Here is a 26110-nt window from a genome sequence, read left to right on the forward strand (position 1 = left end):
TCCTATATAATGGTAGAAGTAAATTATTTCATCAGCCTCAATGAGAAATAATATTTTTCTTCTAACAAACAGCTAGGATTTTTGGATCTGTGCTCCAGTTCCCCGAATTAACCCTGAATGCCTTCCCCCTCCCCAGGCGCTGTATAATCCTTCGGGCTTAGCGCTTCCCCCTTGATTATAATAATAATAACAGCTAGGATTTAAAGTAATAATATATCACAAGGACATCATTGGCAATAAGTCACTTTGTCTGACTTCTGGGTTACCCTGGGCAATTTACACATATATTACTAGGAATGATACTTGTACTTATATCTGTACCTAAATAAACTTAAGCATTTTTAAGTCAAATAAGTCATTTTGTTTGACTTTTTTTTGTTATCCTAGGTAATTTACATATATCACTATGCATGATAATTTGTGTAACTGTATTTATTTGTACCTTTACCCAAATAAACTTACTAAACCTCTTCTACATGGCTAAGTAAGTTTATTCAGGTACAGGTATACATAAATACATTTACATAAATTACCATACATAGTAGCATATGTAAGATTTCAGGTATATCTCGCTACTTCTACTTACACTTAGGTGACACTACACATACATGTACAAGCATATATATACACACCCCTCTGGGTTTTCTTCTATTTTCTTACTAGTTCTTGTTCTTGTTTATTTCCTCTTATCTCCATGGGGACGTGGAACAGAATTCTTCCTCCGTAAGCCATGCGTGTTGTAAGAGGCGACTAAAATGCCGGGAGCAAGGGGCTAGTAACCCCTTCTCCTGTATAAATTATTAAATTTGAAAAGAGAAACTTTTGTTTTTCTTTTTGGGTCACCCTGCCTCGGTGGGATACGGCCGGTTTGTTGAAAGAAGAAAGAAGTAGCATATGTGTGGATTACCTATGATAACCCAAAAAAAGCCAAAGTGACTTCAAAGTTTTTTCTCTATAAGGATTACAATGCTGAGTTTACAGAATTTGGTTATTGTATGGTTTACATGTAGTAAAATAATAATTACAGAGTGTACCACTAGAACACCTAGCATGGCTAGGCATTTCGGGCAGACTTCGATTAATTCTTAAATTTAAAATATTACAAATTATGAGGTAAGTTGGTATTATGACTAAGTGACTAAATACTAGTTTGTGAGTTTAGCATTGGGGTCCTTGACTTAATTGAAGATTGCTCCTCGGTGGAACTCAGGCATTACTTCACATTTAGCGTTACGTACAAGCCACCTACACCATAAAACATATAGTTATTTTTTGTGCACACTGCTACCATAGAAGATATTACTGAAAACCGAAGCAGTGTACAATTTTAAAAGTTTTAGGTTGGTATCCCAGACGTAAATATTTATCCCACGTATTGTGTCTGGCTGCCAGACTTAAGACGTGGCTATATCTTCCTTATTGGTAACTTAATACTGCCTTTTTTACTGCTGTAATTGCCTTGTTAGTGGGTATTAGAGCAGTGGGTGGCATAACACTCTATTGTCAAAGATATCTTTTGAGATAATATATCTATAGTGCATCTTTACTGTATCAAATAGGCTGTTGTCACGTAGTATTACAACGACTCCAGCGGAAATCAATTTTAATTTGGGGGGGGGTTATTATAGGTAATTTACACATGTTATTCTGTAAGACCATTGTAATCATCCCAAAAATGTGTGATTGTAGGTAAATAAGGTTTATAGGCAGCCACGTGTCATTGTGTTGGCTACCATGTTCAGGGAGGCGTATCCCTGAAGGGGGAGGTAAAGGGCTCTTGTTCCGAAGAACTGGAGCTACTCCTTACCTTAGAACACACCCACGAATGTAATGTAATAATAATAAGCAACGGGTGTATCTGAAATAATGTCTGACTTTTTTTTTGGGGGGGGGGGGTTATCCCCCAAAATCCCCTCAAGGGAGGTTCCTTGATGCTGGTTAGCTCTTGATCTAGGGAATTGGATCTGTGCTCCAGTTCCCTGAATTAAGCCTGAATACCTTCCATCCTACCCAACAGGCGCTGTATAATCCTATGGATTTAGCGCTTCCCCATGATTATAATAATAATAATAATAATAATAATATCCCCCACAAATTATTTCTTTATGCAGCATAAAAATATAGTTTACATGTAATAAAATATTGTTAATCACAAAAGAAACTCACTAGCATGCATGCGCATTATATACTTATGTGTACCTGAACCTAAATAAATCTATTTGCTTACTAAACATATTATACTTGACTGAGGGTTAGTAATCCTGGATAATTCAATAAGTTAGTGAGTGATTGAGAACTGTCTTATTTCCATTGGGGTTCTTTAATTTTCTTCTTTCCCAGGATGCAGCTCCATAACAGTCTGCTAGTACCCCGGTGCCTACTTCTAGGTGAACAAATAAGGGAACAGAGTTAAGAAATCACAGAATAGGTGGAAGTTTGATCCCATAGCAATTATGTTATTACGATTCCATGAGTCAGGGTTAAGGAAACATTCCTATCGTTTCCACTCATCTGGAGACCTAACCCAGGTCCTTCAGTTGTGAGCTGAGGCCACTACTAGTTGTATATAAATTTTCTCTTTGTATGTGAGCATAAATGCTACAAATTCTTTATATACTGTTCTTAGTACCTTTTACCATGTTCATCATGTTTACCATGGAAATAAGTTGCTTTGACTTTTTTTGGGTTATCCCTGGAAATTTGCATGTATGTTAAACTCTGTATGATACCTAAATAAACTTACTAACCAAATTGTTTGACTTTATCGAGTTAGCCTAGGATAAATCTAGTGACTATACTATATAGTACATGGATGCTCATAATATGTATGTGCCCTCGAAATTACGTGAAAAAGTAAACCTTGTAAAACCATTAGTAAATTGTTCAAGAAAGTATATATGTACCTGTTGAACCCTAGAGGACACTGCTCTCATAATTTTCTCCTTATTACTTCTCTATCACTGCTCTATTGTTTTTTCCTCTGAATTCCTACATTCCATCCAAAATGCCACTCGAAGTTTATCTGTGGTTTGTCCTAAACAATCCTCTGAGTCATGTTTCATTTTGTATGTTATCTATATTAAATTACTCATGTCCCACCATGAGGCTTTATGACTAAAAACAAATCTGCTTCATATATTCCTGAACTTACATAACTCTTAACACCTCTCTGCTACGTACTTAATGCTTTATCTGTACAAGTCATTGTCAGTCTTCTTCCGTATTTGTTATATTAGTTGTTACTTGTAGTTTATTCCATTTTCCATATCCATATTCTCCATGTGCCAAATCATGGTTGCACTCCATCCTTCTATTAACTATTACTCATGCAGAAACAGCCATATTAACAAATTAATTGTTCAAATAATTACAGTAATATGACTGACCATATGTTGCATTTGGTCATAATATTACAAGTAACATTATTTTTTGAGCTTATATATATATGTGGTGAATTTATTGATCACTTAATTCTAAAGTTAATCTCATCTCAGTTGTTGTTCACAGATAAGGAGGTAGCCCATTGTTATAGTACTGATATGGTTGATGTTGAAAGTGAAGGGGAGTGGAGCCCTTGGGGAGGAGAGGACGAGGTGGAACAACCACTGATTGCTGCAGAGGTACAGCAGCCACAGGTGAGTGTAACCTTAACAAGACATTCTCTTCTGTGTTGTGTCATAAGTGTCATGAACACTGATCAGTGAACAGGTACTGTATATGAATCCTGCATGGATAGTAAAAATTAAACATGGATGGATCTTTATACAGATTGTTTCTACTTGTTGTTCTTTCTGGTTCATTCTCTTTTAGTTGACATGTGTATTCTTGCCTTGAAACATGTTCCATATTAATTCTGATAGATGGGATACATATATACAGCCTCTCCTCACTTAACGATGAAGTTCCATTCCTAAGACCATGTCGGTAAACGAAGTCGTTGCTAAGTGAAGAGCATACTATAATGGCAGTGGGTATGTGTCAACCATCTTTGATATTATTTTAATGTCACCTTTGCACCATTTATAACATTTCTGGTATATTTTTAAATGTTTATACAGTAGTGTACTGTATATTGTAATAAACAGAATAGAAGAAATCGCTCTTATATACATTATATAGGTATGCATACTGGTCAGAGAGCCTGTCATAAGTCCGAGTCTTCAGTAAACGAGTACGTTGGTAAGTGAGGAGAGGCTGTATATGTGTATGTGTATATATACAGTGGAACCTCTGGTCACAAGCGCTTCCAAACATGAACAAATCAGTTCACGACCAAAAAAAATCACCAAATTTTTCCATCTGGTTGTGAACACATAATCGGGTGCCAAATAAACACAGCCGTGCCAATTTTCACATTCCGGTCCATTTTTTTTTTTTGCACGCTCCAATTTCCCCCACTTCCTGTAATTACGACCGTGATAAAGTAATGTTTTATCAGCAGGTAGTGCCGAAACAGCTTCTCACAGTGCCAGTACTGGGCTAGGGTTTGCCATATATGATTTTTGGTAAATATTTTTTTTTCTCAGTTGCTTGTTGGGCTATGTATGATGGAAAGATGCTTCTTAACGTACACCAGAAATGAAAAAAATCGGACAATAAATAATGAAGTTCACTGCTCCGCCATTAGACGCCCCTTAAAACTCTTAGGACTAGTGTACTGTTAGTTTTCTCTGTTGTTCATGATTTTCTCAGTGTTATTCAAGATTTTTACATTTAGTTTACACTGTGCATTCTGTGGTTTAACTAACTATTTTTGCACTTAAAAATCTTAAAAAAAAAAAAAAATTTACTTACAGTTTGTAGGGGTCTTGAATGGATTAATCGTATGTACATACAATCCAATGGGGAAATTAGATTTGGGTCACAACAGAATCGGGTGGTGACCAGAGTTCTGGAACGAATTATGGTCATGATATTTTCCATCTACCATATATACAGTGGACCCCCGGTTAACGATATTTTTTCATTCCAGAAGTAGGTTCAGGTGCCAGTACTGACCGAATTTGTTCCCATAAGGAATATTGTGAAGTAGATTAGTCCATTTCAGACCCCCAAACATACACGTACAAACGCACTTACATAGATACACTTACATAATTGGTCGCATTGGGAGGTGATCGTTAAGCGGGGGTCCACTGTGTATATATATATATATATATATATATATATATATATATATATATATATATATATATATATATATATATATATATATATATATATATATATATATATATATATATATATGTATGTATGTATGTATGTATGTATGTATGTATGTCGTGCTGAATATGTAAAACTGGTCAATTAGCAAGAACTCATTTAAAATTAAGTCCTTTCTAAAATTTTCTATTATACGTTTAAAGATATATTTTTTTCTTTAATGCTAATGTAAAAAAAATTTAATTTTGCATCAAAAGAATCTTAGAAAACTTACCTAACCTTATTATAACAAGAGCAATGTATTTTAGCCTAACCCAACTAAATATATTTTAAATACGTTTACAATAATTTAGTACTAAACAAACACAATCAAATATACTTTTTTCGTTAGGTTCAGAATGATTTTGGCGAAATTATTGCATACACAAATTTTCGCTTGTCCTATATGGCAAGATGAGCGTTGCTATTTAAACCAAGATAGCAAGTTCTGCCTATTCGGCACGACATATATATATATATATATATATATATATATATATATATATATATATATATATATATATATATATATATATATATATATATATATATATATATATATATATATATATATATACAGTGGACCCCCGCATAACGATGGCATCGCATAGCGATTTTTCCGCATAACGATTACTTTTATCGCAAAATTTTTGCCCCGCATACCGATTAAAAACCCGCATACCGATTTTCGTCCGAGACGCGTCCAATGTGCCCTCACATGTGCCGGCCGTCCCATTGTTTACCAGCCAGCCTCCGCGGTAACATCCAAGCATACACTCGGAATATTTCGTATTATTACAGTGTTTTCGGTGGTGTTTCTGGAAAATAAGTGACCATGGGCCCCAAGAAAGCTTCTAGTGCCAACCCTGTGGTAAAAAGGGTGAGAATTAGTATGGAAATTAAGAAAGATTTTGAAGGGTTTGGGGCTAACCCTGAGAAGCCTATGCCAGTTGTGGAATCCATTGTGCCTACTTCAAAGATTAAGGAAATGTGTGCAGAGTGGTTTGAACTGCAAACCTTTATAGATGAAAATCACCCGGACACAGCTGTTGCAAGCCGTGCTTGTGACTATTTCAATGACAATGTTATGGCCCATTTTAGGAAAGTCTTGAAGAAACGGGAGGTACAGAGCTCTATGGACAGATTTGTTGTGCGACAGAGGTCCAGTGACTCTGAAGCTGGTCCTAGTGGCATTAAAAGAAGAAGGGAAGTAACCCCAGAAAAGGACTTGCTACCTCAAGTCCTAATGGAAGGGGATTCCCCTTCTAAACAGTAAGAAGATAATGCTCTCCCCTCCTCCCATCCCATCAATCATCACCAGATCTTCAATAAAAGTAAGTGTCATTTAATTGTGCATGCCTTTTTCAGTTTGTGTGTATTAAAATTAACATTTCATGTGGTAAAAAAATTTTTTTTTCACACAGTGGACCCTCAGCTAACGATGGCATCAGCTAACGTTAAATCCAGCTAACGATACATTTTAACACAAAAATTTTGCCTCAGCTAACACTAAAAAACTCACCCAACGCGATTCGTTCGAGACGCGTCCAAATGTGGCCTGAGCACACCTCAGTTGTCTCGTGGGTGCCAGTGTTTACAAGCCAGCCAGTGCAGTCGCATCCACGCATACAATTGGAACATTTCATATTATCACAGCATTTTTAGTGATTGTACCTGCAAAATAAGTCACCATGGGCCCCAAGAAAGCTTCTAGTGCCAACCCTGTAATAAAAAGAGTGATAATTAGTATGGAAATTAAGAAAGGTTTTGAAGGGTTTGGGGCTAACCCTGAGATGCGTATGCCAGTTGTGGAATCCATTGTGCCTACTTCAAAGATTAAGGAAATGTGTGCAAAGTGGGTTGAACTGCAAACCTTTATGGATGAAAATCACCCTAATACAGCTATTGCAAGCCGTGCTGGTGACTATTACAATGACAATGTTGTGGCCAATTTTAGGCAAATCTTAAAGGAACGGGAGGTACAGACCTCTATGGACAGATTTGTTGTGCGACAGAGGTCCAGTGACTCTCAAGCTGGACCTAGTGGCATTAAAAGAAGAAGGGAAGTAACCCCGAAAAAGGACTCGATACCTCAAGTCCTAATGGAAGGGGATTCCCCTTCTAAACATTAACAACTTCCACACTCTCCCCTCCTCCCATCCCATCAGTCATCACCAGATCTTCAATAAAGGTAAGTGTCAGTTTGTGTGTATTAAAATTAATATTTCATGTGGTAAAAAAAATTTTTGTTTCATACTTTGGGGTGTCTTGCATGGATTAATTTGATTTACATTATTTCTTATGGGGAAAATTAATTCAGCAAAACGATAATTTCAGCTAACGATGAGCTTTCAGGAACAGATTAATATCGTTAGCTGAGGGTCCACAGTATATATATATATATATACAGTGGACCCCCGGTTAACGATATTTTTTCACTCCAGAAGTATGTTCAGGTGCCAGTACTGACCGAATTTGTTCCCATAAGAAATATTGTGAAGTAGATTAGTCCATTTCAGACCCCCAAACATACATGTACAAACGCACTTACATAAATACACTTACATAATTGGTTGCATTCGGAGGTAATCGTTATGCGTGTTTGATAGGAGTGAATGGAGACAAATGGTTTTTAATACTTGACGTGCTGTTGGAGTGTGAGCAAAGTAACATTTATGAAGGGATTCAGGGAAACCGGCAGGCCGGACTTGAGTCCTGGAGATGGGAAGTACAGTGCCTGCACTCTGAAGGAGGGGTGTTAATGTTGCAGTTTAAAAACTGTAGTGTAAAGCACCCTTCTGGCAAGACAGTGATGGAGTGAATGATGGTGAAAGTTTTTCTTTTTCGGGCCACCCTGCCTTGGTGGGAATCGGCCAGTGTGATAATAATAATAATAAAATATATATTTTTTATTTTTTTTTTTCAACAAGACGGCCGTCTCCCACCGAGGCAGGGTGACCTAAAAAAGAAAGAAAATCCCCAAAAAGAAAATACTTTCATCATCATTCAACACTTTCACCACACTCACACATTATCACTGTTTTTGCAGAGGTGCTCAGAATACAACAGTTTAGAAGCATATACGTATAAAGATACACAACATATCCCTCCAAACTGCCAATATCCCAAAACCCCTCCTTTAAAGTGCAGGCATTGTACTTCCCACACACACACACACACACACACGGACTCGACCCCCGCAACCTCAACTAGGTGAGTACACACACACACACACACACACACACAGAGGACCCCCAGTGTTCCAGTTTTCATCCGGTGCGGAAATTGTACAATTTGGATTTCGAGCTTTTTCGTTGACGAAATTTTCCCCCGGGTTTCCTACATCCGCTTGGAAATCATCTGTATCAGACTTGTCCCCCCCCCCCACCCCCGGGATGCAGCTTCTCACACGTATCAGACTCAGTCTGCCTCCGTCTCTCATTTAGTTAGCAATACTCCGCATGTTCATCCATTGTTTTTTGTGCTTTTTTATTGATTGTGACTGTGAAATAAGCCACCTTGGGCCAAAGAAAGTTCAGCGTGCAAGCCCTTTGGTAAAGAAGGTGAGAAACACGATAGAATTCAAGAAAGAACTTGTAGAATGAGTTGCAAAGTTTTGTGAAGAAATATCACTACCACCCTCTACAAAGGTAGAGGGTGGTAGTGATTGTGGTAGAGGGTGGTAGTGATGGTGGTAGAGGGTGGTAGTGATGATGGTAGAGGGTGGTAGTGATGGTGGTAGAGGGTGGTAGTGATGATGGTAGAGGGTGGTAGTGATGGTGGTAGTGGGTGGTAGTGATGGCAAACAATCAGAGATGTTGAGAAGTTGTTGGTGTGGATCAACGAAAAACAGTTAGTGGGAGATAGTGTTGTGGGGGTGATAATTTGTGAAAAGGCAAGGCAGTTGTATGCGGATCTCGCAAAGAATATGCCACCAACAGCCTTCAATAAAGATAAAACTGATTTAAATGTTTATCTATCCATTAAAATTTATGCTTTTTATTTATTTCTCATTGTTTTCTGTATGTAAAACTATAGTTTTTGTTAATATTTTTGGGTGTCTGGAACAGATTAATTGGATTTACATTATTTCTTATGGGAAATATTACTTCGGTTTTCGTCCATTTCGGATTTCGGCCGACCTTCTGGAACGAATTAAGGATGAAAACCTGGGTATTACTGCGTATATATACATATACAATATATATATGATGAAAAATGCTTGATTATCTAAAACCTTTGTAGTTAAGCTGATTTGTGTATTTGCTCCCTAGGCGAATTTGTCAGACAGTATGGAAGACACAAGGGAAACAGCAGCACTTGTAGGACGCCGTTCAAGAGGCCGTACTGCTCAGTATCTCACTGGTTTTGCAGGTTGGTTAACTGTAAGGTGATTGAATTTACAGGCTAGCCATTCAAAAGTTTGAAATAAACCATACCCCCGGCCGGGATTGAACCCGCGGTCATAGAGTCTCAAAACTCCAGCCCGTCGCGTTAGCCACTAGACCAGCTAGCCACAATAAGATTCATCCAACTAGGTATATTTCTACACCATAGGAAGGTTAGCACAGGCACCACTGTGACCACAAATGCAAGTTTTTACAGACGAATCTCCAGCTAGCGTGGCCGTGAAATGTTTGAAATGTTAGCAGCAAGAGGTAATATATTACAGGTTGGCCATCACTAATCCGGCATCATCGGAACCTCTCCGCCGCCCGATTAGGTTGGAATACACTTAATCCAATGGCGATATTTACACACCGGAGATTTCCACTACTTTACACCTTATTTTTGGCCCATTCCATTATTTCTGTCTACCAAACTTATAGCTATTTCGCTAGTATTCCTTCTGTCTGTTGATTGAATACAAGAAACTGGCCATTTACCCATTTCAACTACCCAGTAAAGTGGTCAGAAATTGGTAATTTGGCCTATTTCACACAAATTTCAATAGATGCCAATTTCAAAATAAGGTCTAGAATAAACAGTGCAGACATTTCTAGCAGTAAAGCATCATTTTCTTTGTTCATTAGCCACGTCTCCAGGCCCCTCTTATATTACACTTGTTTTCCATTTTGAATTTTTATTCACACAAAAAAATAGAAGATTTACTATTATGCAGACTACTGCATTATTGTAATAACTGCATAAATAATGTCAACCCATTCATGACTGCATATTAGACTGACCAGTTGGACATGTATTGGACGGTGACATCATTTGTTTCCTCCTGAACATCAACAAAAATCAAACATTTCTGCTACTTTGAGCTCAATTTTAGAATACTTTCTGGTGTGAAACCAATCAAAATTATATCTATTTCTGCAGTATATCTTCCATTCTATCAAATGAGACCAAAAAAATGAGAATACAACCATACAAACCATATGAAAATACACCACAAAGTTGCTGTTTCACACCAAAAACACAGGTGCCTATTTTTCTCATTATGCACTGCGTGCTGCAAGATTTTTTATATAGTGTACACTTACCACACAGACCTGTTATCTCATATGTAGGCCCAAATTTACTGGTCACAGCTTATCTGAGTGAGCTGAGCTTATGACGACTGACAGTGGCTTCCAAGCCACCTTATCTTTTATGGACAATGTAGGGTGTATGTGCTTTACATAACAAGAAGCATTCTTTTTATTCATTGGAATCATGGCTAGGGCTAAAAGTGAGCAAGTTATAACAATAAATGGAGAAAAAGAGATTGGAATGGCTTGTGCAGCAAGTAACTCCACCAAACAGTAATGGCAGGTTGGTGTTGCAACCCCAGAAATTTGAAATTATGCTAGCCAGAATTAGTGCCGGATTACTGATGGAACCGGATTACTGATTGCTAGATTAGTGATGGCCAGCCTATATTATTATCTGGATATAGCACATCTGGAGATTTTACTTATTTTTAAATAAGCTTTTCTAAAATATTCTTGTGTCTCGTAATTCACCTCATATATATTTCATATGCCCATATGCTGACACGTGCACTTCCAAGTATCTAAATACATTCCTTCCATTTTGACTGACATCTTTCATTCCTTACACATGAACTTATTCTCATCTCCTACTCTAAGTATGGTACTGCACATACCTTAATACACAATATACGTACAGTACAGTAGGTGTCCCTCATTTTATCCTGTTACAGGACCATGGAGTGCAGGCACTATTCTTACCACCTCCAGGGTTAAAGGCTTGCTACCCAGGTTCCCAGAATCCCTTCATAAATATTACCTTGCTCACACTCCAACAGCATGTTGTCATAGAGCCCCTTGTCTCTGTTCACTCTGATCCAATGTGCTCACACAAGCCTGCTCGATGCTCATGTCACTAACACTCAAAACCTTTATTTTTCAGAATATTTTTGGCCAATTCCTACCAAGGCAGGGTGGCCCGAAAAAGAAAAACTTTCACCATCATTCACTCCATCACTGTCTTGCCAGAAGGGTGCTTTACACTACAGTTTTTAAACTGCAACATTAACACCCCTCCTTCAGAGTGCAGGCACTGTACTTCCCATCTCCAGGACTCAAGTCCGGCCTGCCAGTTTCCCTGAACCCCTTCATAAATGTTACTTTGCTCACACTCCAACAGCACGTCGAGTATTAAAAACCATTTGTCTCCATTCACTCCTATCAAACACGCTCACGCATGCCTGCTGGAAGTCCAAGCCCCTCGCACACAAAACCTCCTTTACCCCCTCCCTCCAACCTTTCCTAGGCCGACCCCTACCCCGCCTTCCTTCCACTACAGACTGATACACTCTTGAAGTCATTCTGTTTCGCTCCATTCTCTCTACATGTCCGAACCACCTCAACAACCCTTCCTCAGCCCTCTGGACAACAGTTTTGGTAATCCCGCACCTCCTCCTAACTTCCAAACTACGAATTCTCTGCATTATATTCACATCACACATTGCCCTCAGACATGACATCTCCACTGCCTCCAGCCTTCTCCTCGCTGCAACATTCATCACCCATGCTTCACACCCATATAAGAGCGTTGGTAAAACTATACTCTCATACATTCCCCTCTTTGCCTCCAAGGACAAAGTTCTTTGTCTCCACAGACTCCTAAGTGCACCACTCACCCTTTTCCCCTCATCAATTCTATGATTCACCTCATCTTTCATAGACCCATCCGCTGACACGTCCACTCCCAAATATCTGAATACATTCACCTCCTCCATACTCTCTCCCTCCAATCTGATATCCAATCTTTCATCATCTAATCTTTTTGTTATCCTCATAACCTTACTCTTTCCTGTATTCACTTTTAATTTTCTTCTTTTGCACACCCTACCAAATTCATCCACCAATCTCTGCAACTTCTCTTCAGAATCTCCCAAGAGCACAGTGTCATCAGCAAAGAGCAACTGTGACAACTCCCACTTTATGTGTGATTCTTTATCTTTTAACTCCACGCCTCTTGCCAAGACCCTCGCATTTACTTCTCTTACAACCCCATCTATAAATATATTAAACAACCACGGTGACATCACACATCCTTGTCTAAGGCCTACTTTTACTGGGAAATAATTTCCCTGTAAAAGTAGGCCTTAGACAAGGATGTGTGATGTCACTGTGGTTGTTTAATATATTTATAGATGGGGTTGTAAGAGAAGTAACCCCATCTATAAATATATTAAACAACCACAAGAGGCGTGGAGTTAAAAGATAAAGAATCACACACAAAGTGGGAGTTGTCACAGCTGCTCTTTGCCGATGACACTGTGCTCTTGGGAGATTCTGAAGAGAAGTTGCAGAGATTGGTGGATGAATTTGGTAGGGTGTGCAAAAGAAGAAAATTAAAGGTGAATACAGGAAAGAGTAAGGTTATGAGGATAACAAAAAGATTAGGTGATGAAAGATTGAATATCAGATTGGAGGGAGAGAGTATGGAGGAGGTGAACGTATTCAGATATTTGGGAGTGGACGTGTCAGCGGATGGGTCTATGAAAGATGAGGTGAATCATAGAATTGATGAGGGAAAAAGAGTGAGTGGTGCACTTAGGAGTCTGTGGAGACAAAGAACTTTGTCCTTGGAGGCAAAGAGGGGAATGTATGAGAGTATAGTTTTACCAACGCTCTTATATGGGTGTGAAGCGTGGGTGATGAATGTTGCAGCGAGGAGAAGGCTGGAGGCAGTGGAGATGTCATGTCTGAGGGCAATGTGTGGTGTGAATATAATGCAGAGAATTCGTAGTTTGGAAGTTAGGAGGAGGTGCGGGATTACCAAAACTGTTGTCCAGAGGGCTGAGGAAGGGTTGTTGAGGTGGTTCGGACATGTAGAGAGAATGGAGCGAAACAGAATGACTTCAAGAGTGTATCAGTCTGTAGTGGAAGGAAGGCGGGGTAGGGGTCGGCCTAGGAAGGGTTGGAGGGAGGGGGTAAAGGAGGTTTTGTGTGCGAGGGGCTTGGACTTCCAGCAGGCATGCGTGAGCGTGTTTGATAGGAGTGAATGGAGACAAATGGTTTTTAATACTTGACGTGCTGTTGGAGTGTGAGCAAAGTAACATTTATGAAGGGATTCAGGGAAACCGGCAGGCCGGACTTGAGTCCTGGAGATGGGAAGTACAGTGCCTGCACTCTGAAGGAGGGGTGTTAATGTTGCAGTTTAAAAACTGTAGTGTAAAGCACCCTTCTGGCAAGACAGTGATGGAGTGAATGATGGTGAAAGTTTTTCTTTTTCGGGCCACCCTGCCTTGGTGGGAATCGGCCGGTGTGATAATAAAAATAATAAATATTATAATAATAATAATAATAATAATTGGCCATCTCGACTGTAATAGCCACATGTTTTGAATTATTTAAATTGACAGTGGTTATCCACCAGTGATGGTTACTTATCATTACTTTAAATAATGATATAGTATTTTAATCAATATAGCTCTGAGCTACCATAAGTAAATTGAAATGTATGCTTTGGTAAAAAAAGTTAACTGCAAGTTTGAATGTTGAAATGCATGCAGTGTAACCATTAAGAAGTCTTTAGACTTTATTTTTTAATGCTTGAAATATATGGATTCCTCAATTTTCCAACTAATAATGATACATCATCAGCTACCATGGGTGCCCTGGCTGCTGGGACTGTCTTGGGTTACTCCTCTCCAGCTGGTGCTCAACTGACGTCCAACTCAACGAGTGGGTCACTACATCTGACCAGTGAAGAAAATATGTGGTTCTCATCCTCAATGAACTTAGGAGCACTAGTAGGAGGTCCTGTCGGTGGCATATGTCTTAACATTCTAGGTAGACGGGGCACTATGCTGGCTTCCTCGGTGCCCTTCATTGGTGGATGGCTTCTTATTGGTATGTACGGCTGATTATTTTTGCAATATTTGTCATATTTATTTTATTAACACATAGGCCGTTTCCCACCAAGGTAAGATGGCCTGAAGAAGAAAAACTTTCATAATCATTCACTCCATCACTGTCTTGCCAGAGGTGTGCTTACGCTATAGTTATAAAGCTGCAACATTAACACCCCTCCTTCAGAGTGGAGGCACTGTACTTCCCATCTCCAGTACTTAAGTCCAGCCTGCTGGTTTCCCTGAATCCCTTCATAAATATTAACCCTGCTCACACTCAAACAGCACATTAAGTCATAAAAACCATTTGTCTTCATTCACTCCTGTCTAAAATGCTGACGCATGCTTGCTGGAAGTCCAAGCCCCTTGCAGACAAAACCTTTACCCCTCCCTCCAACCTTTCCTAGGCTGACCTCTAACCCGCCTTCCCTCCACTACAGATTTATACATTCGAAGTCATTCTGTTTCGTTCCATTCTCTCTACATGTCTGAACCACCTCAACCCTTCCTCAGCCCTTGGGGTAATAGTTTTGGTAATCCCACACCTCCTCCTAATTTTCAAACTACGAATTCTCTGCATTATATTTACACCACACATTGCCCTCAGATGCAACATCTCCACTGCCTCCAGCCTTCTCCTTGTTGCAACATTCACCACCCATGCTTTGCACCCATATAAGAGCATTAGTATAACTATACTCTCATATATTCCTCTCTTTATTTCCATGGACAAAGTTCTTTGTCTCCACAGACTCCTCAGTGTACCACTTGCCTTTTATCCTTCATCAATTCTGTGAGTCACCTCATCTTTCATAGACCCATTTGCTGACATGTTCACTCCTAAATATCTGAATACATTGACCTCCTCCATACTCTCTCCCTCCAATCTGATATTCAAACTTCCATTACCTAATTTTTTATCCTCATCGCCTTACTCTTTCCTATATTCACTTTTAATTTTCTTCTTTTACATTCCCTACGAAACTCATCCACCAACCTCTGCAACTTCTCTTCAGAATCTCCCAAAAGCACAGTGTGATCAGCAAAGAGCAAATGTGACAACTCCCACATTGTGTTAGATTCTTTATCTTTTAACCCCTCACCTCTTGCCAACACCCGAGCATTCACTTCTCTTACAACCCCATCTATAAATATATTGAACAACCACGGTGATATCACACATCCTTGTATAAGGCCTGCTTTTACTGGGAAATAATCTCCCTCTTTCCTACACTATCCTCGTAAAAACTTTTCACAGATTTCGATAACCTACCTCCTGTTTCATACATTTGCAACATCTGCCACATTGCCCCCCTATCCACCCTGTCATATGCCTTTTCCAAATCCATGAATGCCACAAAAACCTCTTTACCCTTATCTAGATACTGTTCACCTATATGTTATACGTGCAAGATATTAGACACTTGATTTTCCTGAATATTTTTTTAGTGCTTTTTTTAACATGTCAGCTGTAATTATTTACACCAAATGTAAAAATTGGGTTTCAATAATTTGAATATTTATTATTATAATTAGTGTTTGTTTTCTTAAATGACTGGTTATTACATTACAGCAACGTTATTTTGTGTGCTGTTCCTGTATTTTTTTATATTTACTTTGTTATGGTTTCAAGTTTATTAACCCTCATGCACTGGAAAGGGAGCAAAATTAATGTTGAATAATTATGTTATTGTGAATAGCAAATTGGTGATTGTGTTTTCAGCCTTCGCTCGGAACTTTGGCATGCTGATGACTGGACGCATTATAACAGGACTCTGTACTGGTATCACTTCACTTATCGTTCCCACTTACATTGGAGAGTATGCTTCAGCTGACGTGAGAGGAACTCTAGGTGAGTCACTTATTCATTCCATCTGAAGAGTGAGAGTTCATTCTCAAACTGGTCTGTGGTGCTTCAGTCTAACAAAGGTATCCCACTTCTAGTACGTACTTTGAATCTCCATTGTTTTTCTGTTAACATGGTTTCTGCAAGCATATGTAAGTTATCAATAACCCCCCAAAAAATATTTATCTTTAAAAGTGTATATTGATATTGTCTTCATATTATTTTATTATTTTATTTTTACAGCAGGTTATTTCCCACAAGGTAGCATCCCAAAAAAAAGGAAAAACATTCACCATTACTCATTCAAATGCTGTTTTTCCAGGAATGCATATAGTATATTACAGTTTAAAAGACCCTCCAAATACAATGCTGACACTGTACTGGCACCCTACAAGGAGAGTGCTGGCACTGTGCTTCCTAATCTCTTATAAGATAAGATAAGATATCGTTCGGATTTTTAACCCTGGAGGGTTAGCCACCCAGGATAACCCAAGAAAGTCAATGCGTCATTGAGGACTGTCTAACTTATTTCCATTGGGGTCCTTAATCTTGTCCCCCAGGATGTGACCCACACCAGTCGACTAACACCCAGGTACCTATTTGCTGCTAGGTGAACAGACAACAGGTGTAAGGAAACTTGTAGAAATGTTTCCACCCGCCGGGAATCGAACCCGGGCCCTCCGTGTGTGAAGCGGGAGCAGGCCACCGGGCCACCTATATAGCTGTTGATTTTCCAGAGTTGTAATGACTGCTGACCATGCAGTTTCTTATATGCCTCTTGTTGACCCTCAGTTTAGTTTCAGTCTCTTCATTCATTCTTAAGGGAAAGGGTCATAATCATCACAAGATTCTCACAACCCATCATTACTCTTTTTTTTTTTTTATAATCAGCCACTCCTTTCCATCCTTATAGACTGAATTATTCAGTTCAGTATTATCTCTGTATAGCTAAACAGTACTGGCATAGCAATTGGGAAAAAAAATTCCTTGATTAACCTTATGCAGTCATGATTGGTACATGATTTATTTTATATGAAATGGAATAATGATACCATCTATGAATGCAGGAATAAATTAGGCACAGCATTTCGGCAGAATACCCATAATTTGTGTTAAAAATATTGTAAATATTTTTGTAAAATTTGGCCATCTCCCACTAAGATAAGATGACTGCCATTCACCCCCCTCCCCCCCCCCCCAAAAAAAAAAAAAAAAAAAAATCTTCACCGTTACTTATTCAATAGTTGTCTTGTAGGAAGTGCCCTGATATAATTCAAATGACCCTTTGAGCTATAATACCCTCACCCCTCCTTCAGAATGCAGGCTCCATACCTCCTACCTCCAGGACTTAAGTCTGGCTCATTGTTTTTCCCTGAATCCCTACACTCAGCAACATGTTAAATCATAAATGCCACTTTTCTCCACTGAATCTGATTTAACACACTCACAGAAGCCTTTCTCCTCCTCCCTCCAACCCTTCCTGGAGCAATCCCTACCTCTTCTTCGTCACCCTATTCTGCTCCATCCTCTCTTCATGCCAAAACCACCTCAATATCCCTTTCTCTGTCAATTATTCTATGGTAACCCCACAGTCTTCTAATTTCTGTCTCTAAATTTTCTGCAGTCACACCAGACATGGATTTATTTAAATTGGGAATGTATTATTAAGAGTTTGTAGTAAGTAAAACTTTTTTAAGGTAATGGTGTTTTCTGTTTTTACTTACAGGAAGTGGATTCCAATTGATGGTGACAATTGGTGTGATGTATTCTTATTTACTAGGAGCACTAGTTTCAACTTGGCGGGTACTTGCAGGATTATGCATAATTCCCCCTGTTATCTACTGCGTGCTTATGTTCTTTGCCAAAGAATCTCCAAGTTTTCTCCTCTCCAAAGGAAAAGAGGAGCAAGCTGCAGCAGCCCTTCAGTTCTTCAGAGGTAATGGAAATAACACCCTGACTTGTTATCACATGTAGCATAATATGGTAGAGTTGTCTCTGGGTCTATGCAGTAGATGCTTTCCAGGCCCACAGGAACTGTAATAAGCTTAATCAGGCCGTCAGTGCTTAATTCTGCATAATAAGAATCTTCAACACAGTTTGCAAACCACATTGATTGCATACAGAAAATGTATAATAAACATGCAAAATTGACAGTAGAAATGGAACATTGAATAATAGATAATGCATAGGCAGTAGAACCCCCCCATCCATATCCACTGACTCGGTATCTGCAGTTTCAGTTATCCACAGTTTACTGTGGCCCAAAAACACCTCTTAATTGTGCATAACAATGGTCCCAAAATGCAAAAGTAGAGAAGCTGGCAGTACTTCAAAGCCTAAGAGAAGCCATGAAGTGCTTCCCATCAGTGAAAAGTGATATTTCTCCGCTTGTTGTGCATAATTTATCAGTTAAACTTATAATAAGTATGTATAGGACTTATATATAGGGTTTGCTACTATCTACGCTTTCAGTATCCACAGCAGGTCCTCAAAACGTATCCCTTGGGGATACAGTACAGTGAATCTGCATAAATAGCAAGGAAAACCAACTTTATGTTGAAAGCTTTGCACACGTATCCTATAAGACACTTAGGATACCTGATTTTTCAAAAAACTACCTTTTTTTTTTTTTTGAAAACCCAACACCTAAAGTAACTTTATAAAATATGCTTTGTCTTATTCACATTATTATTTAAAATACATGTACCTAACGATAAACTTGCACATTTATCGCCTTTCAAGAAATTTGCGTGGCTTCAGTCCTTAGTTTACTGCTTTTTTTATGGAAAGTCATTTACTGTACATAATGCAGAATACAGTAAATCCTCGATTTAACAGATGAATAGGGAGAAGCAGATGGCAAATAATGGCAATTGTGGAGGATAGAGATGTGATTGTTTTATGGTAATAGTGGCACTAACAGTTCTGTCATCAGTTAATTTTGTCCATTGTTTCTAGATGAATTAACCCAGTGAATTTCGTCCCATATTTCTAGTGCTTTAAATCATGGTCCATTAAACTGAGGGTTTACTCTATGTAAATTCACTGTCTAATATGCATGTGTGTGTTAGATCAGAAAGAAAGGTGGTAAATCCTTTGGATTTGGTATGCTGTGTAAGTGTGAGTAGTACAGTATTCAGAGAAGCCTAGCATTCATAAGGTTTGGATATAGAAAAGACAGCACTTGCATATAAAGAGTTATGTGAAAATTTTGCTGTTGATTTTTTAAAATGAAACTTCAATGTCTGTGCCCTTCTGGAACGGCAGCAAGAGACTAAGAAATGGAGAATGTATTTTTTTTCTTTGGGTTGCTCTGCTCTGGTGAGAAATGGTTCATGAGTTAAAAGTAAAAAATATTAAAAGAAGTATACAAAGGGAGGATTTTTTCATACACCAGCCATCTCCCATCAAGGTAGGGTGACCTCAAAAAAAAAGAAAAAATATGCATTCATAGTCATTCATCCAATACCTGTCTTGCCAGAAGCATGTTGACATCACAGTTCAGATGGCCTTCTGAATTAATTTCATTGCATACTGTCACTTCACAGGTAAGGATGGCAACATTCAGACAGAGTTAGACATGATGCGGCAGTCCCTGGAAGATGCTCGACGCAACAAGGCATCCATTAGGATCCTCACGAAACCATACATTTTCAAGCCCCTCATGATCTCACTCTCCCTTATGTTCTTCCAGCAGTTTTCAGGAATTAATCCTGTTCTCTTCAATTTAACCACAATATTTCATGTGAGTATAATGCAATAATATCAAGAGCATCTAGGTTATATAAGAAAATGTATTTAAAAGCATATAGAGAAATATCAGTGACTGCAAAAGTAGCTTACCTGGAGTTTACCTGGAGAGAGTTCCGGGGGTCAACGCCCCCCCGGCCCGGTCTGTGACCAGGCCTCCTGGTGGATCAGAGCCTGATCAACCAGGCTGTTGCTGCTGGCTGCACACAAACCAACGTACGAGCCACAGCCCGGCTGATCAGGAACTGACTTTAAGTCAGATTGCTTTGAAAAGTATTATTGTGCATGATGAGTTAGATTATTCATATTGAATATGATTATATCACAGTATTCTGATCTCCTTCAAATCTTTAACACTAATATTTAACCCTTTGACTGTTGAGACCCCTGCTCACAAACTTGTTCTCAGTGTCGAAGAATTTAAAAAAAAAGTTATTTTTCTTATAAAATGATAGAGAATCTTTTCCTGATGGTAATGACACCAAAAGTACGAAATTTCATTGAAAACTTACGGAATTACGCTCTCGCAAAGATAGTGATCTTGGTGATATTTGTGCATCGGCGATTTCGCCCACTTTGAGCCCTATTTTCAGTCAATTCCATTGTTCCAGTCGACCAAACTCATAGCTATTTCTTTAGAACTCCATTTGTTATACCAATTGAGTAAAAGAAACCACTCATTTACTGATTTCAACTAACCAATAAAGTGGTCAAAAATTGGCAGTTTGGCCAATTTCACGCAAATTAAAAAAGGTGCCAATTTCAAAATAGGGTCCTGAATAAACAATGCACTAAAATAACACTTTCTCAGTTCATCAGTCACATCTCCAGGCCCCTCGTATATTACTCTTGCTTTCTGTTTTGAATTTTTACTCACAGGTCTAGGTAAACACAAAAAATGAAAGACTTACTGTTATGCAGACTGCTGCAGTATTGTAATAATTGTATAAATAATTACTTCATATTAGAATGGCTAGTTGGACACTTATTGGACAATGACGTCATTTGTTTACTCTTGAATATCAGCAAAAATCGAACATTTCTGCTACTTTGAGCTTAATTTCAAGGTCCTCTTCATCATGAAACCAATCAAAATCATCTTTAGTTCTGTAATAAATCTTCCATTCTATCAAATGAGACCAAGAAAATGAGAATACAACCATAAATACTATACAAAAATACACCTCAAATTCGGTGTTTTAATCCAAAAACATGGTCGGATTTTTTTTTTTTTTTCTCATTATGCGCTGCGTGCTGCAAGATTTTTTTTATACTGCTCACACTGACCACACAGACCCATTCTCTCACACATGGGCCTACCAACTTTCTCCCACTTGATTTGAAGCCGCTAGAATTTTGGAGTATAAATACGCCAAAATCACTGGCTTGTAAGATGTATATATACGTCAGAAATAGTCAGAGGGTTAACCATTATCAACTGATGCCACACTTTACTATTCCAGCCACGTGCACAGAGGCACAAGGTACTAGGGTTGTGGAATATTGGGATACCTTTATCAAATTGCACAGTGACCAAAATACATCTAGTCTTGGACTCGCCCTTAGCTAATAGAGGGCTTGATATCTTTTAGTGAAATGTAGATAAAATTATGTTCAAAGAGTATGTATGTATGTATTTTAAGGCTTTTCTGTGTATAAATATAACTTGTTAAGTAGCTACTTTTATATAGACTATACATTGAGGTAATGGTAAAGTTTTATTTTGATTTGATTAGGGGTTTGGGATATTGGCAGTTTGGAGGGGTATGTTATATATGCTTCTAAACTGTTGTATCTGGGTGCCTCTGCAAAGACAGTGATTATGTGTGAGTGAGGTGAAAGTGTTGAATGATGATGAAAGTATTTCCTTTTTGGAGATTTTCTTTCTTTTTGAGTCACCCTGCCTCGGTGGGAGATGGCCAACTTGTTGAAAATAAATATATTTGATATGTATGTATATTACATATACATGTATATATAAATATATATGATAAATTAGACACATGTGCAACTCTTGGGTATCTTTATTGATACCCAAGAGTTTCACATGTGTCTAATTTATCAACATGTCGGTTCTCTGAACCATTCATCTACAAATAAATATATATAAATATATAAAGCAGGCTAGGGTCTGGGTTATTGCTGTAAAGCAAAAATCATAGTAAAGTGAAACATAACCTTTTTTACTTTCAAAAGCATATAAACATGTTTACACTTTCATTTATTAAGTGAGCAATCGAGCTAGGCCTAAAAAAATACATATACAGTACACACATTACTGACATTAAAATATTTTCATTCTTAGCATATAGTGAGTGGTGAATATATTGTATTGTAGGAATTCTGAATAAATGAAGAATGGGTATTATTGAAAACCACTGCAATAGCGAAACACCGTAAAGCGAAGCGCCATAAAGTGGAGCCCTCCTGTATTTTGCAGTAGGTAGCATTAGATATAATGCATTATAAGTGCACTTTATATTAACAAGTTTTTATACTATAATATTTTAGTCAAATTATGTGTTGCTTTATATGTACCCACCAGAATTGAAGTTTGTAGCATTGCTTACCTGAATCAGACACCAGCTGCTAATAATGAAATGTAATTCACCAGGATTCGGGATCAAAAATTTCTGATAACATGAGCTCCATCATCATTGGTCTCGTGCAAGTGGCTGCAACGTTTTTGGCTACTGTGCTTATGGATAAGGCTGGCAGAAAGTTGCTATTGATTGTTTCGTCATCAGTCATGGCTCTCTCTATTGGTCAGTTAGCATTACTTTGTTTTAATTATGGTTTTCACTAGCTGCTATAAGCTATTCTGTAATAATCATCTATTGTATAAATTAAATACAGCTTGACGGGTGATAAATAGGTTGGCTGCATTTGGGTATTGACAAACTGCTTTAAGGGGAATGTTTTCTCTGTAATCATTATAACTTTGGTGTGATGTAAATTTTTAAATTTCATACTGCACTTTAAAAACTGCTGTTACCCACATATCTGTATTGATTGTTTGTTCTGTATTTTTCTGTTATTGTTTTTACCTTCTACTTATTTTGTGTATGGCAGTTGAAGCAACATTCATTCATTTCATGTATGTAATTTTTGTTTTTCATTCAATTGTTGGTTGTACTATTAATAGACAGCCTTTTTCTCTCTCTTAATTGTTAACATAAAACTGTGCTTGTCATTAGTCAGTATCTCTAAAGGGTCAAACAGTGTTTCTGTGTAACCCCCACACTCCCCCTCCCCGTAATGAACATCCCTCAGGCCAGTGATAAGATTCACAAGCATCAGGCTACATATTACTTTGAACTTCAGAAGATCTGCTACCTCCTTAAGACAGGAAGAAAGGGATGGTCATTCATTTTGTTTGCCTCGTATGATTATGTCAAAAGAGCATGACTTGTCCTAATTGCACAGTAGATGAAGGAGAGGGTTTATGATTTCTTCCCAGTGGTTTGTTATTCTGGTGAGAAATATAAATAGAACACTTTTAGTATATCACACATTTCTTCAGGAGGAACATTTAGCAAGGATCATTCACCATAAATGATCACTTTTTCTTTGATGGGTGTATCTGATTTGAGCAAGAGAATAGAAAGGTACAATACCACAATTGGAACAATACAAAAGTAACCCACGAGGTATTTGTGTATTGAGCAAGAGGGTAAGAATGTCCTTTTCTGGAGTTCCCATGGCTAGTTTGTTGATCAATGTGTGGAAAAGGTCAGGAGGGTGCAAGTTATTAATGTGTTAATGAGAAAGCTAGTGCAAAAAATCTAGTGTAGATGAAAACTTTTTCATGTCAGTTATACCCCATACTCTGTAATTGTGATCTGTTGCATAAAGCAACGTACATGAATGCACATCATTTCTTTACTACCATGTGCTATTTGACCCTTTTTGATTTTGCTCACCCCATGAATATAATAATAATAATAATAATAATAATATACTGTATGTACTATTTCTTATATTTTTCAGTTGCACTGGGTGAATTTTTCTATGAGAAGATGATTGACAAGACATGGGCCATAGACAACTTGGGTTGGCTACCTCTCACTTCACTCATCATCTTTGTAACAGCTTTCTCAATTGGTTACGGCCCCATTCCTTGGCTCATGATAGGTAAATAACACTTGGAAACTGTTTTGCCCAAATCAAGTTGGTAAATTTGTATAAAATGCCTGTTTAGATACAGGCAGGCCCTTCTTATACAGCTTGTTAGGGTACTGCTTTAGAGCAAAAATCACTGTAAAGTGAATCATAGCTTTTTTCATTTTCAAATGAATATAAAAGCTTGATAACATGTTTGCGCTATCATATATTAACTGAGTAATATAGCATATTACAGTAAAATAGGATATACAGTACGCACTTTTTTGTTTTCAACGAACTGGCTGTATCCCACAGAGACAGGGTGACCTAAAAAGAAAAACCAAAGGTTTTCCTTTTAAATTTAGTAATAGATATCTATTTGCTGTCATATATTCATTGTCTGTTTAAATGTGTATATCCATTTTTTTAACACTGACCATCTCCCACCAAAGTAGGGTAATCAAAATAGGGAAAGCACATTCACTGTCATCCATTCAGTCTGAACAGCAGTATCCTTATCCCTCCTTTAGAGTGAAAGCACTGTGTGCATATGTATGTGTATTTATTTAAGAGAACAAGTGTGTCAGTACCTGTGCTTCACAATTTACAAAGGCCATATTATCACTGGTAAATCATATATTCTACAAGTAGTAAAAAACCTTTGCTTTATAATGTTTCAATCACAGTGGGGCTCAATCAACCCTTGGTTTATTGGACCTCAATTTAACAGACTTTGGAAATGCATAAGAAAAATCTGCTGTATCAGCTGATAAGGAAACAATAGACAAAGTCCATTGATTGCAAAATTGCCAGTGCTTCATACAGTATCACAACAACCACTACTACAAAATTGTCCCTAAGTGTTACAGTCATGTCAGAATAATCTCATCCCTATCCACCATTTTCTCTCTCTCCTATTTGTCTATTAGACTGAAGGTTTTCTGTACTTCATTAATTTCCACTGTGGCTGAAATGTTGAAAAAAATGTGTTTTCCTGCTTAAAGTGTAGTATTTGAATCACCATTTGATGGCTTACATCACTATCTACCTCATACGATCCTTAACTGTGATTATTTCAAGGCTCTGAGAGCACTCAGTTAAATTGTTGATTATTTTACTAGTGGTTCTCCTGTGTAGGTGAGGCAAACATATTATGTTGGTGGTGAAAAAGACACATTTGTAGAGAGGAGCTTTAGTGAGATCTCTTACCTGTAGGACAAACTTAAACATTGTAATAAAGTTTTTCTCTGAAATCCCTTTTCACCCCTGAATGACTTTGTGCCATTTGTCTCCATATTTATGCTGTGTATTATATTTTTGATAGGTGAACTGTTTTCCCCTAATGTGAAGGAAGCAGCTGCAAGTTTTTCTACCATGTTCAACTGGAGTGCTTCATTTGTGATGACCTTAACATTTGTTCCACTACAGGTAAGTTTTTTCTTGTAGATGAATGGTTCACAGAACCAACACATTGATAAATTAGACACGTGCAACTCTTGGGTATCTTTATTAAGGAAACGTTTCGCCACACAGTGGCTTCATCAGTCCATACACAGGAGAAACATGAAGAACAGGAAGAGAATGAGGTAATCAGTCCCTCAACTTTGAGTCGAAGTGGACAGTCCATCAATCTTGAATAGAATACGGCATATGAGCGGAGAAGCAGCTTATAAACCGTAGGCAGGAGAGGTGCAGCAGACGTAGGTGGTGTCACATTTGCCCAATGTGGAAGTAGGTCGTGCCCAAGGGTTAGGCAAGCGAAGAAATCTATTCAAGATTGATGGACTGACCACATCGACTCAAGGTTGAGGGACTGATTACCTCATTCTCCTCCTGTTCTTCAAGTTTCTCCTGTGTATGGACTGATGAAGCCACTGTGTGGCGAAACGTTT

The 26110-nt window shown here is 38.1% G+C and overlaps 1 protein-coding gene across 5 annotated transcripts in view; it reads left to right on the forward strand.

Annotated features, from left to right (window-relative positions):
• Nucleotides 1-1187: 1187 nt before the first annotated feature.
• LOC128694900 (facilitated trehalose transporter Tret1-2 homolog) overlaps nucleotides 1188-26110 on the forward strand; it is a 35229-nt gene continuing 10306 nt past the window's right edge. For 2 of the 5 annotated variants that reach the window (XM_053785260.2, XM_070094357.1), the window contains exons 1-10: nucleotides 1349-1422; nucleotides 3495-3635; nucleotides 9477-9576; nucleotides 14271-14519; nucleotides 16242-16370; nucleotides 18091-18300; nucleotides 19913-20109; nucleotides 22729-22879; nucleotides 24105-24248; nucleotides 25543-25646. In XM_053785260.2, coding sequence (XP_053641235.1) covers nucleotides 3540-3635; nucleotides 9477-9576; nucleotides 14271-14519; nucleotides 16242-16370; nucleotides 18091-18300; nucleotides 19913-20109; nucleotides 22729-22879; nucleotides 24105-24248; nucleotides 25543-25646 — 1380 coding nt within the window. In that variant the 5' untranslated portion in view covers nucleotides 1349-1422; nucleotides 3495-3539. The other 3 variants (XM_053785263.2, XM_053785261.2, XM_053785262.2) reach the window with 3 other exon arrangements.

This window comes from Cherax quadricarinatus, chromosome 45 (genome assembly GCF_038502225.1).
Source record: "Cherax quadricarinatus isolate ZL_2023a chromosome 45, ASM3850222v1, whole genome shotgun sequence".
Taxonomy (NCBI): domain Eukaryota; kingdom Metazoa; phylum Arthropoda; class Malacostraca; order Decapoda; family Parastacidae; genus Cherax; species Cherax quadricarinatus.